The following is a 19075-nucleotide window of genomic DNA, read 5'->3' on the forward strand; positions in this document are numbered from 1 at the left end:
CACTCCTCCTTTCTTTTTAAGTTACTAATGTGCTCCACTAAAACCTTTATTTTAAATTTAAAACTAATTCTCTTCATCTTCCCTTCCTTGAGAGCTATGTTCTAGTTCATTTATTCTTTGTTTTAGGTGTTTTCTAATATATTACTGGGCCTTACTTTTTTTTTTAGATTTATTCATTTATTTTTAGAGAGAGAAAGAGAGACAGAGAGCAAGGGGGGAAGGGCAGAGGGAGAGAGAGAATCTCAAGCAGATTCCCCACTGAATGCAGAGCCTGACTCGGGGCTCAGTCTCATCACCCATGAGATCATGACCTGAGCCAAAATATATGACATTATTCATTCTATTTTACTGTAGTTAAGGCATTCGTGGAAGAAAATGAAGCAGCCCCAACCACTCTCAAAGAGGCATAGGACATATAGCACTTTACTAGTATTAGTTCACTGTTTGTTTCACCACGGTCTCTTCAGGCCCAGACAGAGCAGGTGACTCATGAAGGGCATGCACCAACTTCATCTCTCAAGAACAAGCTTTGTTTAGGACTGGGTGAATTCCAACCCTGAGTCAAGGCTCCTTGACACTCTTATCCAGGCTTCACACCCAGTCATGTCAGAAAAAGCCTTGCAACTAAAAGTTTCACATGCATTCAACAGTCTAGCAGCCCCAGCAACCACTTGGCTCTGAAAAGTCAGACTGGTTTTAGAAGTGGAGTGGAGTTACAGTAAAGCAGATTCAGATCATCAGCTTCATAATTTATAGGTTTCCATAATTTTATAACATAAAAGACATATTACTACTATTCTTATTCTCATAAAGGCATTTTTACATGCTCTTATAAGCCAAATCTTATAAGAATCCTGTCAACTTGCTAAAATTGGGTCAAGTTCCCTCTTTGTAATAATGGTAACAAAAAGGATAACAGCAAAAACTTATAATTCTTTGTGCTAGGTACTTTATATGAAAGAAAACATAATCCTCAATATCTTCAACAATGCTGTGAGATAAGTTTTATCATTAACCTATGAGGTAGGATATAAGCTTATATTATAGAAGATATAAGACAGGTTATTGCATTACATTTATTTCATAGATGGAGAAAGAGTAGTACAGAAAGGGTAAGCAACATGCCCAAGGTTATTTATCTAGTTACTGGTGAAGTTACAGTTTGAACTCAGTCTGGGTCCAGAGTCCATGTTCCTAATAAATATACTATACTGCCAAACACAAACTTCCACTTAAATGATACAGATTCAGCCCACAGATCTATGTACCTATAACTACACAGCAAGGGGCTGTCATTTCAAGTAAAGTTGGGGGTAAGAAGGCATACTAAAACCCAGGGTATTGAATAAAGTCTGAATATATTACTCTCAGACTCTTTCTTCAACTTTGGAATACACTCAGGCTAGCGCATTTTTACTCCCAGGCCACAGCAGAAGCCTGATGAATTCTACCCTGGGGAAACTGGCCCAGGAAAGATTCTGATATATGGGAACTGCTCGAGGAAAAAGCCAGCTTACTGCCTAAACATAATACAGTAAAGTCTGCCAGATCACAACCCACCTATGCACACTTAGCCTCTTACCTGCTTTTTGGTGTCTCTTTTTTTTTAACTGAAATATATTTGACATGTAACATTATATTAGTTTCAAGTGTACAACATAATGATTTGGTATTTGTATACAATGTAAAATGGTCACCACAATAAATCTAGTTAATATACATCACCACATATAGCTATTTTTTTTCTTATGATAAGTGTTTAAGATCTATTCTCTTAGCAACTTTCAAATATACAGTACAGTATTATTAACTATAGTCACCATTTTATACATTACATCCTATCATGTATGTCTTTTATAACTGGAAATTCATAACTTTTGACCACCTTCACCCATCTCACCCCCCTCCCCCCAACCCAACCACCAGTCTGTTCTCTACCTACAAGTTTGGTTTTTAAAGATATGGAATGATTCATGAATTTGTCTGTGGGCCATGCTAATTTTCTCTGTATTCCAATTTTTAGTATATGTGCTGCTAAAGCAAGTACTTTGTTATCTTACTTTTAAATATCAATGGATAGAAAGGATCACCAAGCACCAAGAAAGACAGAAGGGCACATAGGAAGAAAAGGAATGTTGAGAGAGCAGACAATAATAACAGAAGAAAACCTTATAAAATATATATTTAATATACTGAACTAAGATATAACATCTGTTAAATAAGAATAAGCTACTACAGAAAAAGAAACAGAATAAGAAATGGCTCTTTAAAATAAAATTAAGATAGCTAAAATAAAATATTCAATAGATGGTTAATGAGAAGAAAATTTAAGGAAACCTCCAAGAAAGGAGAAAATAAATGAAGGAATGAAAAACAAGAGAGAAAAGAAAGGAAAATTAGGGAATCGATCCGTAAGGTCCAATATTTAACTAATATTAAGTTCAAGCAAAATGAACAGAGAAAAAATGAAGAAAACTATCAAATGACAAAATCTATAAAAAAATTCCTTGAACTGAAGGACATGAATTTCTAGACTGAAATTTCCCTGGTAAGATGAATGAAAAATGATTCTCACTGCATGTACACACTGTGCAATTTTAGAACACTCACTGTGGTGGTGGTGGGTGGATGATCCTAAAAGTCTCCAGAGGGAAAAGAGGAATCACATATAAAAAATTGTAATTTTGAATGACATAAGAATTTTTTCCTATAGCTAGAGGCTAGACAATTTAAGGAAAATATCAACATTCTAAGGAAAAAGGATTTAAAACCTTGGATTTCCAACCTATGATTCATTACTCAACAAAACTATCAAACACCTTTGAAAGTAGGATAAAGATATTTCTAAATAAGCAAATCTTAAAAAATGCATCCCATGCATGGAGGACATTAGGAGAAGGAAGGGAAAAATGAAGGGAGGGGGGCAATCAGAGAGGGAGAAGAACCATGAGAGACTATGGACTCCAAGAAACAAACTGAAGGTTTTAGAGAGGAGGGGGTTGGGGGGATGGGTTAGCCTGGTGATAGGTATTAAGGAGGGCGTGTATTCCATGGAGCACTGGGTGTTACACGCAAACAATGAATCATGGAACACTACATCAAAAACTAATGATGAAAAAAAAACTAATGACGTATTGTATGGTGACTAACATAACGAAATAAAATTAAATTAAAAAAAATGTGTCCCATGTATCCTCAGAAAGCTGAGGAAGAATTAAAATGAGAGGGTCAACAAAGAAAGCAGCAGCCATGGGGATGCAAAAGACACAGGCTCCAATACAGAATGGCAAGAAGGAAATCCCAGGACCACAGTGAATTAAAATTTCAAAATGAGAGCTCTCATCAGTCCTAGTGAACGGTCTGAGGCAGGGGATGGAGAACACCAATGGATTTCTTCAAGAAAAGGATGTAATTACAATGACCTCATGTGGTTGACCATATTGAGAGGCATTTTAGAACTTTGATAGAGTACTTAGCTATGAATTAGTATCAAGTACACAGAAAACTTGCTATGTGAAGAAATGAGATAATTAACAAGAAACCATTGTTCATTATAATGTTTGTGGTACTATATGATTTTGAAACAATGCTTATATATTTTTCCTTTGATAAAAATAAAAGTAACAATGAATAAAGCCAATTTATCCAATTTATAACTAACATACAAAACCTTTCTTACAGAACTGATACAATAATTAATTTTATTTGGTCAATAGCAATATTCAAAAATATCCAGATTAATTTGCAAATATTTCATAATAAATCAAGGAGTTATAACTATGGAAAAGATTTAAGACTTTTATTCTTTGTAACAATGAAGACTGTTACTCTTTGTGACAGTTTATTATAGACCTTTTTTCTACCTTGTTCTATTTCGTTAAGACCATTAAAACAATTAAAATACAAAACCGTTTTTTACCATTGGGAATAATTATCATTTATTATTATAAGTAGACTCGTTTTAAAATAATAAACTTGGTGCTGGGTCCCCTACATATTCTTCTCTCATTTAATCCTAACGAAACTGCAGCTAAGTGAGGTTGGTTAACTTCTCTAATATATAAAGACAGAATGTACTAGAACCAGAAATCAAAGCAATTCTGCCTCTAAATCTCAAAATCTTTTTACTCCAACAATTTATAGTCCTGTCCCCAGATAGCCTTACTTTGAGAATATCATCAAATTAATCTTCATAAAATATTAATTTCATCATGCAGTCTTGGATAAAGAATTTGTAATACATCACATGAAATTCAAATTTGACTAATTTTATTTCCAAGCTCCTCCATATTTTATCCAACAATATTCACCAATTTCCAACGCATGGCCTTCCAAAAGACCATATTTCAACATCTTTAATTTTTTTTTTTTTTTAAGATTTTGTTTATTTATTTGACACAGAGGGAGACACAGCGAGAGAGGGAACACAAGCAGGGGGAGCGGGAGAAGGAGAAGCAGGCTTCCCGCCGAGCAGGGAGCCCGATGCGGGGCTCGATCCCAGGACCCTGGGATCATGACGTGAGCTGAAGGCAGACGCTTAACGGCTGAGCCACCCAGGCGCCCCTTTCAACATCTTTAATGAAAGAATTTATGTATTCTATTATGCTTAGGAGTACGGCAGCAAACAAAAAGCTGAACGATGATTAGAATGAAATTCACTATTTACCAGTCACCTAAATGAAGATTTCTTAGTCCTATTTGTATATTATTTTAAAAGAAACACCAAATTTAAAAGTATGAAGAGGTAGTTTAAACCAATTCCACTCAGCCTTATTTAGCTGAGCATATACAAACCAGCAAAATCTTTCCCAGAAAGAACTGTCATTCTCCGGAGGCAATTCCCAGGATCCACGAATCATCTAAAAAGGGGGAGAGGAGGGACCCTTTCTTTGGAAGACAGAAGGAAATAACTTATGCTTCTTAGGTATTTATGACATTTGAAAGGATCACAAATAATAATTTTAAAAATAATAATAATAATTTTAATAATGGCAAAAAAAGCATTTATTGAGGCCAAAATGTCTCTGATTTTGTGGAACAGAGATGACCATTAAAAACAAAACTTTTCTTTTCTTTCTTTTTTTTTTTTAAAGATTTTATTTATTTATTTGACAGGGAGAGACACAGCGAGAGGGAACACAAGCAGGGGGAGTGGGAGAGGGAGAAGCAGGCTTCTTGCTGAGAGGGAGCCCGATGCCCGGCTCGATCCCAGGACCCTGGGACCATGACCTGAGCCGAAGGCAGACGCTTAACGACTGAGCCACCCAGGCGCCACCAAAAACAAAACTTTTCTAACCAGCAGTTCCATTAAATAGGATACATTTACACCTAAAACAGATTGGCTGAGTGGTGCTTAGAAACACACGTCAAGTACACTAGTAACTCTGCTTTCTCTTTTATATAAGTACAAGAGATTTTTTAAGCTTTAAAGTATATAAACTTTTTTTTAATCATAACAGTAACAATATTAGTTTAATAGCTCTAAAAGGCAGTCAATGTAAAAATTTCCTTTTCAGAGGTGGCTAGCTGCATACTGGACTTTAAAAATATCCTTAGATTTTCTTATACATGCACTGATCTCTTAGAGAGCTATTTGGTTAGGCTGTATTATAGCTTCATACTAAAAGCAAAAAAATTTAAAACAACAATAACAAAAATCCGCACTCTCTCAACACTAAAAAGACAAAGCACTGTTAATGAAAAAAACAACTTGATTCTTTATGATTCAGTATTATTAGAATCAAAAGGAATTAAAATTCACTATTCAAGAGTTTACTGTTTTAAGTCTCTAGCATTTATTTTCATAGCATAGAATATCTACTAAGATAATAGAAATGAAAATCTAGAACCACAGACTTTTTCTCTAAGGTTAACACAAAGAAGTTCAGGAAAGCAGTAGTACAAGCAAATCAATCAATAAATTGCTGAAAAGTTTAGAAAAGTGCAAAGCAAAACCCCAAAACCCTAGCACTTAAAAATCACAACTCTTTTCATCAAAGTCTCAAGTTAGTAGTTAAAATCAATTAGTTCTCAACTGCCATGAGGAAAGAAATTATTTTTATTAATACTCTGAAGAACAGGAAACAAAAGGTCAAACATACTAATTTTTTTTTTCTCAACAAACAATAAATTAGCTTTGGATCTATGACTAGAACTGAGATCTCAATTTTTAATGTGCTCAGATCAGCAGACTATTTCTGAGTGTAAAAGATTCCAATCATACAGAGTAGATTTTTCGGCTATTAATCATAAAGTGAATTTATGGGCTATGGTCACTGTTATCTTTAATAGGTTACAAATGACAATTTTCAAGTCTTTTAAGGGAACATTCAACAAGGACTAGGAAACAACAAAAACAACAAAAGATTTTTATAGTGCATATTTACATTAAGATAGCGATTAAAGACAACCTACAGAATATATTTAAAGAGTAGTCCAGACCTTCAAAGATTACTGAAAATTACTGCTCCAGAAGACTCCAGAGAAAACACCTATAATGATTTCTTGAGTACTTTTTCTCTTGTGTACCTACTTAGTAAGATAGTTTTTCTGTTTAATTTTTACCCAATTTTGTTTTTCTGCTTTAAGATGGAAAGAACATTTTTGATTTGGGGATTGACTAAACTTGACTATGACTGCTTTGGGGAAAAGGAAGAGAAAAATGATCTTTGAATATACATTCAAAATATATCAATGTTTTGAACATGATTTTTAAAATAAATAATGTCCAGTAAATCAGATTTAAAACCTAGGATTATAGTTTGTTTAGCAGTTATAAAATACATATTCTAGAAAATATCATAAACTGAAACTCCAATGTGGAAAACATTTTGAAGCTTATAGAGAAAGCTAGATGTATTTAACAATTTACCTTGTTTCTAATTGTTTTATACTAAATTGTAACTGCTGTAAACGCCTATCTGATGCTTCCTCTCTTCCTTGGGCAGACAACATTTCCTCCTCCTAGAAAATAAAGAAACTGGAAGCTTGAGTATGTGAAAATACAATACATCATTATACAACATAAAGAATTCACTCTATAAAGTTATTACACTTCTAGAATTTAATATCTAAGTTTAAAGAAGGGATACCAATACAGCATTATCTAATCAACTCCTTAAAAATTGATCTAGATGTCTGAGAGCTGTCCATGAAATCTGTTTCACTAAAAAAAATTCTGTAGCATAGTATTTATGGTATGACTCCTTTTACACTAAAAAAATTAAAACATATATGCATATATATATATACACACACAGAAAATCATCTTTAAGCTATAAACAATCTGTTAACATTGATTATTTCCTAGGGATAGACCTGCAAGGTAATCTTGCATTACCTCTATTATATATTTTGTATATATGTTGTGCTCTTCTTTATATTTTTCAATATTATTTGAATTTTTAGGAATAGCATGCACTACTTTTATAACTAGGAAAGTAATAAAATTGAAAATAAACAAGCAATAACAGTTTGGAAATAAATCATGTACATACTAAAAAAAGGGGAAGAAAACCTCACTATCGATTTTGTATTAGAAAAACAATAATAAAAAGTCATTGCATATAAATTTCTACCAATATTTCAAACTATTTCTATAGTGCAAATCTAACAAAACAAAGCAGGGATTTGTATGTAAATAATCTGCCTTTATAATATGCTCTTTTAAAACTTGGTTATACAGCATACCATTACAATCATAGGATATTTCTTCTCTGACCTAGCAATGCTTTGAAATAAACAGGTTTGATTTGTACCACCTTTAGAAAAAATCCTGTTTATCCTTTCTTGCCTACTGTTGTGTTATTTTTTACATACCATTTTAATTCTATTGACTTTTAGCTATATCTCTGAATTAATTTTTAGTAGTTGCTCTAGAAATTATAGTATGTATCTTTAACTCATCCCAATTTATTCAGAGTTAATATCTAGTTCAGAGAAAACATGGGAACCTTGCAACAATGTATTTATCTCCATGTACCATCCTAGTCTTGAGTGCATTGTTCTATTACATCTGTGACTTTACAAATCCATCACATAGGTAGAGGTCATTGAACTCTACCTTTGAAACTGATAATACATGGTATGTTAATTAATTGAATTTAAATTAAAAAAAAGACAAATAAATAAATCCATCACATACACTGCTCAATCCTCCTTTAAAGCAGTCATATATTTTAAGGTATTAATTAGAAAAATATGTACAAAAATATTTCATATTTACAATTGTTGTTCCTCTTAATTTCTTCCTATATCTGAGTCACCATCTGGTGTCCTTTCCTTTTAGCCTAAAGAATTTCTTTTGTCATTCTTTGGATAACAGCTCTGCTAGTGACAAACTCTCAGTGTCATTTATCTGAAAATTTCTTTATTTTACCTTCATTTTTGAAGTACAGTTTCACTGGACATAGAATTCTTAGTGAGCATTTTTTTCCCTTCAGCACTTCAAATATATTACTCCAATGTTTTTTGCTTCCACGTTTCTTGTAAGAAGTCAGCCATTACTCTTACCACTGTTGCTCCGTTCATGCCATTTTCCTGTTGCTGCATTCAAGTTTTCACTTTATAACTGGTGGTCAGTATTGTAATGATGTGTAGAAGTAATTTTCTTTGTGTTTATCCTACCTGTTTTCCACCAAATATTGGAAGTTTCCAGCCATTATTTCTTTAAACATCTTTTCTGTCCCCGTCTCTTCTGCAATTCCAATTACATTCCTGTTGGCTTGCTTCGTATTTTCCCCCAGATCTCTGAGGTCTTGTTTATTTTTCTTCCATCTTTCATTTTAAAGATTTTTATTTAGTTATTTGACACAGAGAGAGAGAGAGTGCACAAGCAGGGGACAGTGGCGGGCAGAGGGAGAGGGAGAAGCAGGCTCCCTGCTGAGCAAGAAGCCCGATGCGGGGCTTGATCCCAGGACTCAGGGTCATGACCTGAGCTGAAATCAAGAGCCAGCCGCTTAACTGACTGAGCCACCCATTTTTCTTCCATCTTTTAAACTGTTTTTTTTTTTTTTAATTTTATTATATTATGTTAGTCACCATACAATACATCATTGGTTTTTGATGTGGTGATCCACGATCCATTGTTTTCATATAACACCCAGTGCTCCATGCAGTATGTGCCCTCCTTAATACCCATCACCGGGCTAACCAATCCCCCCTCCGACTCCTCTAAAACCCTGTTTGTTTCTCAGAGTCTCATGGTTCATCTCTCCCTTCAATTCCCCCCCTCATTTTTCCCTTCCTTCTCCTAATGTCCTCCATGCTATTCCTTATGTTCCACAAATAAGTGAAACCATATAATTGACTTTCTCTGCTTGACTTATTTCACTTAGCATAATCTCCTCCAGTCCCATCCATGTTGATGTAAAAGTTGGGTATTATCCTTTCTGATGGCTGAGTAATATTCCATTGTATATATGAACCACATCTTCTTTATCCATTCATCTGTTGAAGGGCATCTCGGCGCTTTCCACAGTTTGGCTATTATGGACATTGCTGCTATGAACATTGGGGTGCATATGGCCCTTCTTTTCACTACATCTGTGTCTTTGGGGTAAATACCCAGGAGTGCAATTGCTGGGTCATAGGGTAGCTCTATTTTTAAATTTCTGAGGAAGCTCCACACTGTTTTCCAAAGTGGCTGTACCAACTTGCATTCCCACCAACAGTGTAAGAGGGTTCCCCTTTCTCACAACCTCTCCAACATTTGTTTTTCTTTCCCTGTCCATTTTTGCCATTCTAACTGGTGTAAGGTGGTATCTCATGTGGTTTTGATTTGAATTTCCCTGATGGCTAATGATGATGAACATTTTTTCATGTGTCTGTTAGTCATTTGTATGTCTTCTTCAGAGAAGTGTCTTTTCATATCTTCTGTCCACTTTTTGACTTATTTGTGTTTTGGGTGTTGAGTTTGAGAAGTTTTTTATAGATCTTGGATACCAGTCCTTTATCTATAGTGTCATTTGCAAATATCTTCTCCCATTCTGTGGGTTGCCTCTTTGTTTTGTTGACTGTTCCCTTTGCTGTGCAGAAGACTTTTATCTTGATGAAGTCCCAAAATGTCACTTTTGCTTTTGTTTCACTAGCTTTTGGAGATGTATCTTGAAAGAAGTTGCTGTGGCTGATGTCAAAGAGGTTCCTGCCTATGTTCTCCTCTAGGATTTTGATGGATTCCTGTCTCTCATTGAGGCCTTTCATCCACTTTGAGTTTATCTTTGTGAATGGTGTTAGAGAATGATCGAGTTTCATTCTTCTGCATGTGGCTGTCCAATTTTCCCAGCACCATTTATTGAAGAGACTGTCTTTTTTCCATTGCATGTTTTTTCCTGCTTTGTCAAAGATTATTTGACCACAGAGTTGAGGGTCCATATCTGGGTTCTCTATTCTGTTCCATTGGTCTGTATGTCTGTTTTTGTGCCAGTACCATACTGTCTTGGTGATCACAGCTTTGTAACATAGCTTGAAATTGGGCAACGTGATGCCCCCAGCTTGTTTTTCTTTTTCAACATTTCCTTGGCGATTCGGGGTCTTTTCTGATTCCATACAAATTTTAGGATTGTTTGTTCCAGCACTTTGAAAAATTAAACTCTGTTTTTTGGATAGGAAAATTTCTGTTGATCTGTCTTCAAGTTCATTGCTTATTTCTTCTGCTATTTCCAATCTATTCTTGAGCCCATCTAATTAAATTTTTATTTTGGTTGCTGTACTTTTAAACTCCAGAATTTCTATTTTTAAAATTATTTTCTATTTCTCAGTTAAAATTCTCTATCTGCTCCATCACTGAAGCCTTATTTTACTCTAACTTAAATACACATTTTCTTTAATTCCTTTAACATATTTATAACCGCTTATTTGAAGCCTTTGCCTGCTAAATCCAAGAGCTAGGTCTGCTGAGAGTGAATTTCTATGGACTGCTTTGCTTCCCCTACCCCAGCCCCATCAGTCACACTTTCCTGTCTAGAGAGTTTTGGTTGAAAACTGGATAATATAGATAATGCATTGCAGTTACTTTGGATTCTGTTTTGTTCTTGAGGATTATTAGTTTTTCTGTTCAAGGAGGCAATTATCTTGCCTCGATTCAAGCTCTGGAATGTTTCCCCTATAGTATGCAGCAGCTGCCATATGTAATCAGTTCTTGTTTCTTTCCATGGTTGCTTTTTTACCTAGGCTTCCTGGAAATTCTCTTGTGCCTACATACTTAAAGGATTGGTCAAGTTTGGGCAGGGGTAGGGCTCATCCTCTTCATGATGTTGTTGGTCTTGGAGATTCCTCTGTAATTTCAAGCTGCTCTGGCTGCTTTGGGCTCTGTCCTCTGATACAAACATTAAGGCTTCAGCTTTCTGTTGCTTGAACAGTACACATTTCAGGAATGCAATCAATTATAAGAAGTGGTAAACTCAGATATATAGTTCCATATAGCTCTATCTTTCAAGAGTAGTTTTCTTTCAGGTCTCTGCCTACTTTTTCACTCAACTCCCTCTCCTACCCCCATATGCATACTTTGGCTGTCAGCCATGGATCTGGTCAGAGTTTATACTCAGAATTTAGGTTTCTCTCTCTGTTTTTTGTTGTTGTTGTGCTTTTGTTGCCAATATTTCTTCTTTATGTTTTCAACTGCTTTTCCTACCTTTAACTTTGATCTTGGCTATTTAAGTCCATATAAAGCTGTTGTTTTCTGAACCCACAGCTATGGCGGCTGGCAAGAACTCTCAGGTCAGAAATTCAAAAACTTACAATTCGTACCTCTTTCAGTGTCTTTCTGTTTTTGGGTGTGTCCCAATGTTTTAAAGAATGTATCCAAGTTTTATAACTGTTATCTATGGGCAGTTTTACATAAGCCTTTCACGAATCACCATTATTAGAAATCTATAATCAACTTTCACTTATTAGGAAATAAAGCTTAGAAAAGTTACACAGCTAGTAAATACCACAGCTAGAATTTTTAATAATTATATCCACCTAAATCTAAAGCCTAACCTTTCCTTGACACCTTCCTGAAATGTCACTATTACACATAAAAACCAGGGTCTCTTATGCCAATAAGCATTTCCATAAATAACACAAAATGTAGTATTACATGCTTCTTTTTATCTATGTATTACCAATTAATCAAACTTCATCTTGTCTTAATATGTCTTTCAGTAATGATGTTATCTAGGAATGATTACAATGTTTTACTGACTCAGGATAAAGTGAATGGAAGTAATTTCCAAAATTATAATTTAGCTTCCTAATTTCATATTTTATATTTAGAGAGCAATAAAATGATTTTTAATTTCTTTTCCAGCAACCCTCTTTAACACCTAATCCAAAAAATATTAATAAAATTCACAGAAACTAAACTATAGGCTTCCAGTTGTCTTAGAAATAAGAAAATACCTTCTTTTGCATTTGTCCTTGAAGATTTTCAGCCATGTTATTTAACTCTTCCACTTTTGCTGCTGCAACTCTCATATCTAACTTGGCTTGCCTAAAATAGAAAGTAAGTTAATAAACACTTTTCATAGGCCATAAAGAATTAAAAAAGCTAGAAAAGAAATCTAAATTTGGTAAAATCACTAGTAACTCTTATGCACCTAAAAATGAATCTAAGGGGTAGATACTGAAAGATTCCTTTATTACTGATAAAATGCATGTGGAAGAGTAAAGAGGAAAAGTATAGGTGAAGGGCAGGGGTATAAAGTGGGAGTTATTAATACTTTATTTGGATAAATTATATTTCATACTCAAATGATTCATATTTCATGAAAAAGCACTTTATCATCTTAGTAAATTACCTAACAAGAATGGCAGTGCTAAGTAGAATATCGTTACTTTAATAACTTCCTGAATTTATAGAGTTAAAGAAATATCACTGATTGGCTTTTCTATGAAAATGAACCAAAGCTTCAATATTTGATCACTCCTTAAATACCAGGAGTATGTATTATATAACCACTTAATATAATGAATTCAAACATTTGTCTCAAGATAGTATAATAGTTAATTTTTTTAGAAATTGTAGTTGCAAAAGAAAAAATAACAAGTTTTTTGAATGTTCCATTAGTATCAAATAAGTTTCAATATCTTCTTGACTCCCCACAGAAAAGATTTTAGAATAATAAGACTTTCTGAAACAGAAAAAAAGATTTTTAATATCCTACCAATTAAGCATTAAGTATGAAACAAAACACTTGGATTATGTAAAAAACATAAACATATTTAGGAACAAAGCTACTTTAGTGTAGGAACTGCCCATATTTATTTCTTAATTATATTTTATGTAGGTATTATAAATCAACCATTTCAGTGCTATTGGGCTTAAAAAATTATTTGATGAGAAATTCACAGTATATGTTAACTGATTTACTTTTGGCTAACAGTATTTATATATTACATTACTGATTAGCATAAGACAATAGGAAATAAAAATCTAACAGTAAATTGTCTTAGCATAAGACAATAGGAAATAAAAATCTAAAATGTATCAGATAATTACTAGGTAACAGAAACTGTCATAAATGCTTTGCAATCATCTCACTTAGTACAATTAACTTTCTCTGTGAATTAAGTATTATTAAGACTATTCCACCAAACTAAAGTTGAGAGTGAGGTTGACAGAGATTTACCAACTTGCCCGAGGATTCACAAATTAAGTAATGAAACTGGTATTTAAACAGAGTTCTCTATGATACACTGTCTACAAAAAAAAAATGGTTCCAATAATATAAAATTAAGCACTTTAGGAAAATGCTTTGTTTTGAATAAATCTAATTTATAAAAATCTGAATTTATCAGACATAAAATAGACTTTTTTCTACTTGCAAAATGGTTCACCAACAACAAAGCTAAAACCAAAAACCACCTTATACCAATGTATTTTAAATCTCCCTCAAGGTTAGAGATAATTTCAGGACTGCAATTATCATATGAATCAATAAATGAACCTACCATTTATAACATCCTGTATATTTTAAAAGGAAAAAATTAAGCAGTGAGATACTTAATAAGGCCATGGCATGATTAAGAAAAAAAAAAAGATCAGTTAGAGAGACAATCAGAATACGATGCAATATGGAAAACTCCAGAGTCAGGAACCTAGTTCTGTCACTAACTAGGAATGTGGCCTAAGGCAATTCACCTGACCACAAGCGTCTCAGCTATCTTATGTCCAACAACAGGGAGGTGGATTAGATAATCTGCAAAGACCAAGACCCTACAATAGATGATCTCCTGATTTCTAATTTTCCTAATGATTCTACTTCTAAATTGTCTTTCAATTATGTATTCCATTTCCATTTCATGGCCCAACCTTTGGTCCCATCATTACTTCCAGTACTAGTCCAATAGTTTCCAAACTGAAGTCCTCACTGTGGGTCTCTTCCTTAATTCAATTTCTATAATGCATCATATCTGCAAATTAAGGTTAGCTACTGTTAAAAATCCTTGTTTAATAACATTTTCTGGATTCCCTACTTCTTTGGGCACACAATCAACACTCCTCTGCATGGCATATAAGGCTAATCATCATTTGGCCCCAAGGAGTCTCATCTCTTGCCAATTCCCTTCATGTTAATTTATGTTTCAAGTATAACAGAGCACTAACTAACTGTTTCTTAAAACAGATCCTTGTCTATTTTTTCACATTTGATTGAACTAAACTCCCTCTTTTTCTGATATATTCCTCAAAAATCTTCAAGACTTAGCTCAAAAGACTCCTCATCTCCAGTCTTCCCTAACTTCTCCTAGGCAAAAGACCTTATAATGCCAGTCTGCATAATACATAATACTTTGTACATTAACACATACTTCCTTGTGGAATTGTAGAGTTTATAAAAAAAATGGAATATAAGATCATTAAAGGCAAGAATCACATTTTATTAATTTTAAATCCTCAGGAGATAGCACAGTACCTGGCATATGGAAGACATGTAAATATGTCATAAATCAATGAAAAAGCATAAAAGGAAAGGAGATAAAGAGTAACAGTTACAACTTATATCTTGATATTTTACTTTAGATCCTGCATATTAAATTTGATATTCATGTGTGTGTGTGTATATATACATATATATATGTATATGTATATGTGTGTGTGTGTATATATATGTGTATATATATATATATATATATGACAGTAGGAAATAAAAATCTAACACTAGCTAAAATGTATCAGATAATTATTAGGTAACAGAAACTATATATATATACACACACACACACACACACACACACACACACATGATATATATAGAAATATATACAAAACTATATATAAATATATAAACTATATGTTAAAAAATATATACAAAATACATATATGTTTATTCCTACCTTGTTTCACAAGATAGAAATGAACTAAATACTTCCTTCTACTTCTGGCATGAAATACTAAAAGATATTCTAGAATAAAAGTTGTAAGGTCTGTCTTCTGGATCTTACTCCACCACCACAAAAGCCATGTGAACTGGGCCAATCACTTAACCTTTCTGAGTCTCAGAACTGTAGCTGTAAAATAGAGATTAAGAACAATTTTCCTGCATAGCTCACAAAATTAACATAAAGTTCATATAAGTTAATGCATATTAAAGCACTTTTATAAACTTTATTGTAGTTTATACAAATGCAAACTATTATAATTTCGCCCTTTTTAAGAATTTAAATTGTCAAGAACTGTGTGGTAGAGCTAGATTACAGCTGAGAAAGCTTTGGGATCCTTGAATTTTTAGCCTTAACTCTTGGCCAAAAAATGGAAAGTAGTATTTATGATGTGCTGCTTCAAGTCTGAATCCCACCTGGTAACCCCCAAACAGGATTTGTCTACTGATGGTTTTCACCTTGGACTGGTTAGACAACAGGGATGGACTATGTGAGCAGAGGGGCAAAAAAAGACACATCTTGGTAACTGAATCTGGAGACAAAGCATGTCTTTGTCTAGAGACCCTAAGGGTGCTTGTGGCTGAATGTCACCTGTACCCCCTATGCTTGTTTATGCCTTTTTTTAAACTGCCTTAAATTAAAAATAAATAAATAAATAAAATAAAAGCCTTATGTGAGTATGCTCTGCAGAAACCTGTCGTTCCTTTCAAATATTCAAACTTGTGAAACCTTTAAAGAAATCAACAAAAATAATATTAATTTTATTTTCTGAAGGAAGTTTAATAACTATATGTTTATACTATTTTACATGCAAATGTCTTAAGATATATGTCTCTTTATGGACATAATTTTATAAAAGACAAAATAGTTTTCTTTTTAGAAAAACACATTTGATAAGAAAGAAATAAGAATAACTAAATATTAACAATTTTAATGTTATAACTACTCATATATTTATTTTTTGCTCCAAAGGAATAGTTTTTAAATGCATAGTATTTCATTTTCTGGTATGCTTCCTTGTCAAACAATTTAAAACTTCTGGGATTTGATTAGCAGAGAGGAACACAGCTGTGGAGTAAGAGGAGTCTAGGCTCGTCTCGTCCCACAAACACAGCTAGATAACTATCAAATCATCCTAAATACCCCAGAAATTGACATGAAGACAGAAGAAACTCTACAACTAAAGGGAGAGAAGAGGCCACACTGAAAAAGTTAGGAAGTGCAGAGACAAGGTTTAGGGGAGAAATGGATCATGGGTGCTGCAGAGGGGAAAGGGTGGTGGTCAAGGAGAAGGACAAGAGAGGGGGAGTACACAGGGGAACACACAAGGATAACATTTCCCCATTGGCTTAGAAAATGAAAAGGGTTGAATTCTGAGTTCTTGGAACCAGCAGGGCTTAAAGCATTGGAATTTTATTTATTTATTTATCTTTTTAAAGATTTTATTTATTCGACAGAGAGAGACACAGCAAGAGAGGGAACACAAGCAGGGGGAGTGGGGGGGGGAGAAGCAGTCTTCCCACGGAGCAGGGAGCCTGACGTGGGGCTCGATCCCAGGACCCTGGGATCATGACCTGAGCCAAAGGCAGATGCTTAAGGACTGAGCTACCCAGGCGACCCAAAGCACTAGAATTTTAAAGGTCGGTGGGCTTGACTGGGATAGAGTCTAGAGGGCACTGTGCTGCCCCTAGAGAAAAGGCAGGTAAACAACTGGGAGCAGACAGCACAGAAACAGTGATCTGCAGAATGTATGGGGAGATTATTTGCTCTCCTCAGAGTGCATCCCTGAGAGGCAGCATTCACCGAGACACCTCTCTGAAAACAAAGGAGCTGGCTGGTGCCATTTCCCTCCCCCACCCCTCAACATAAATACAAAGCCACCTGTGGGAAGCAGCACAGCGTGAATATTGGCTGCCTAAGGTGCTTATACCAAACCCCAACCCCCTGAGCTCTGGTGGGACTGCCCTTCTTAGTCAAACTTGTCTCTGTCTCAGCATGGTGGGCCCCTACTCCAGAAGACTAGCACAGACCCCTGCCCACACCATGTTTCCAGACCAGAGGGTCCTGCAAAACGAGAACAGATTTAGATTTAGGGCCTCAGTTCTGGTGGAGGTGGCATCAGGTCTCATTTCACAGGCAGACCAGAGCACACCTCCTTAAAACTCACTACATTCAGTCACGGACCAAATACTGCCCACAGGAGGCTAGGAGAGCCTCTGCAGAAGACTGGCCTGAAGGACAGAGGAGCCAAAACACAATAGCAGAGCATACTCAGTACACAGTGGAGACACTCCCTGAAGTGCCAAACCCTGGGTACTACATGATTTCTTCTTCATACGCCCAGTACTTTCAGAAGCAGGAGACGTAACTGGCTTTTCTAACACACAGAAGAAGGCAGAGATTAGACAAAATACTAAGATGGAGGAATTTATCCCAAATGAAAGAAAAGGATAAGACCATGGCCAGATATCTAAGCAAAACAGATATAAGTAACATGTCTGATGAAGAATTTAAAGCAACAATCATAAGGATACTTAGCAGGCTTGAGAAAAATAGAATACATCAGTGAGACACTTACCACAGAGATAAAAGAGTTAAAAAAGAATCCATCAGAGATGAAGAATACAATAAACGAGATTGGAAACAAGTGTGATGCTATGAACATCAGGTTGGAAGAGACAGAGAAAGGAATTGGTGATCTAGAAGACAAAGTAATGGAAAATAATGAAGCTGAATAAAAGATAGGAAGAATTCTGCAAAACGAGAACAGATTGTATGTATGTAATAACATTCGTATTCTAAGAGTCCAAGAAGAGAGAGAAAAGGTGGCAGAAAATTTATTTCAAGAAATAATAGCAGAAAACTTCCCTAACTGAGGGAAGGAAACAGACATCCAGATACAGGAGGCAGAGAGAACTCTCATCAAAATCAACAAAAGCAGGCCAACACTAAGACATACTGTATTTAAATTTGCAAAATACAGTGATAAAGGAAAAAAAATCTTAAAAGCAAAAAGACAAAAGAAGTCCTTAGCTTATAAGAGAAAACCCACAAGGCTAGCTGGAGATTGTACAACAGAAACTTGGCAAGCCAGAAGCGAATGGCATGATAAAGTCAAAGGGCTGAATGGGAAAAATCTGCAGCCAAGAATACCCTATCCAGCAAGGATATCAATCAGAATAGAAGGAGAGATAGAGTTTCCCAGACAAATAAAAACCAAAGGAATTCATGACCACTAAACCAGCCCTGCAAGAAATATCAAAGAGGATTCTTGGAGTGCAAAGGAGAGACCAAAAGTAACAAAGACAAGAAAGGATCAGAGGAAATCACCAGAAAAGTGACAAAACAAGTGATAAAATGGCAATAAATACATATCAGTAATTGCTTTGAATGTAAATGGACTAAATGCTCCAATCAAAAGACAGAGGGTGTCAAATGGATTAAAAAAACCCAAACAGCACCCATCTACATGTTGCCTACAAGAGACTCATCTTAGACATAAAGATACTTGCAGATTGAAAGTGGGGGGGGGGGGTGCCTGGGTGGCTCAGTCATTAAGTATCTGCCTTGGGCTCAGGTCATGATCCCTGCTTCTCCCTCTCCCACTTCCCCCTGCTTGTGTTCCCTCTCTTGCTGTGTCTCTCTCTGTCAGATAGATGAATAGTCTTTGAAAAGAAAAAAAAAAAGAGAAAGAAAGTGAGGAGGTGGAAAACCA

General features: G+C 34.9%; 1 protein-coding gene across 9 annotated transcripts in view; it reads right to left on the bottom strand.

Moving 5' to 3' along the window:
• The window catches only part of SCLT1 (sodium channel and clathrin linker 1), a 201918-nt gene that overhangs the window by 104791 nt on the left and 78052 nt on the right, over nucleotides 1-19075 (bottom strand). For all 9 annotated transcript variants that reach the window (XM_045880459.2, XM_064585065.1, XM_064585064.1 and 6 more), the window contains 2 exons: nucleotides 12382-12472; nucleotides 6872-6963 (listed from right to left, as the gene is read on the bottom strand). In XM_045880459.2, the coding sequence (XP_045736415.1) occupies nucleotides 6872-6963; nucleotides 12382-12472 (183 nt within the window). The remainder of the gene's footprint in view (nucleotides 1-6871; nucleotides 6964-12381; nucleotides 12473-19075) is intronic.

This window comes from Mirounga angustirostris, unplaced genomic scaffold (genome assembly GCF_029215605.1).
Source record: "Mirounga angustirostris isolate CCGP_5_RB_7025 unplaced genomic scaffold, mMirAng1.0.hap1 SCAF_2, whole genome shotgun sequence".
Taxonomy (NCBI): domain Eukaryota; kingdom Metazoa; phylum Chordata; class Mammalia; order Carnivora; family Phocidae; genus Mirounga; species Mirounga angustirostris.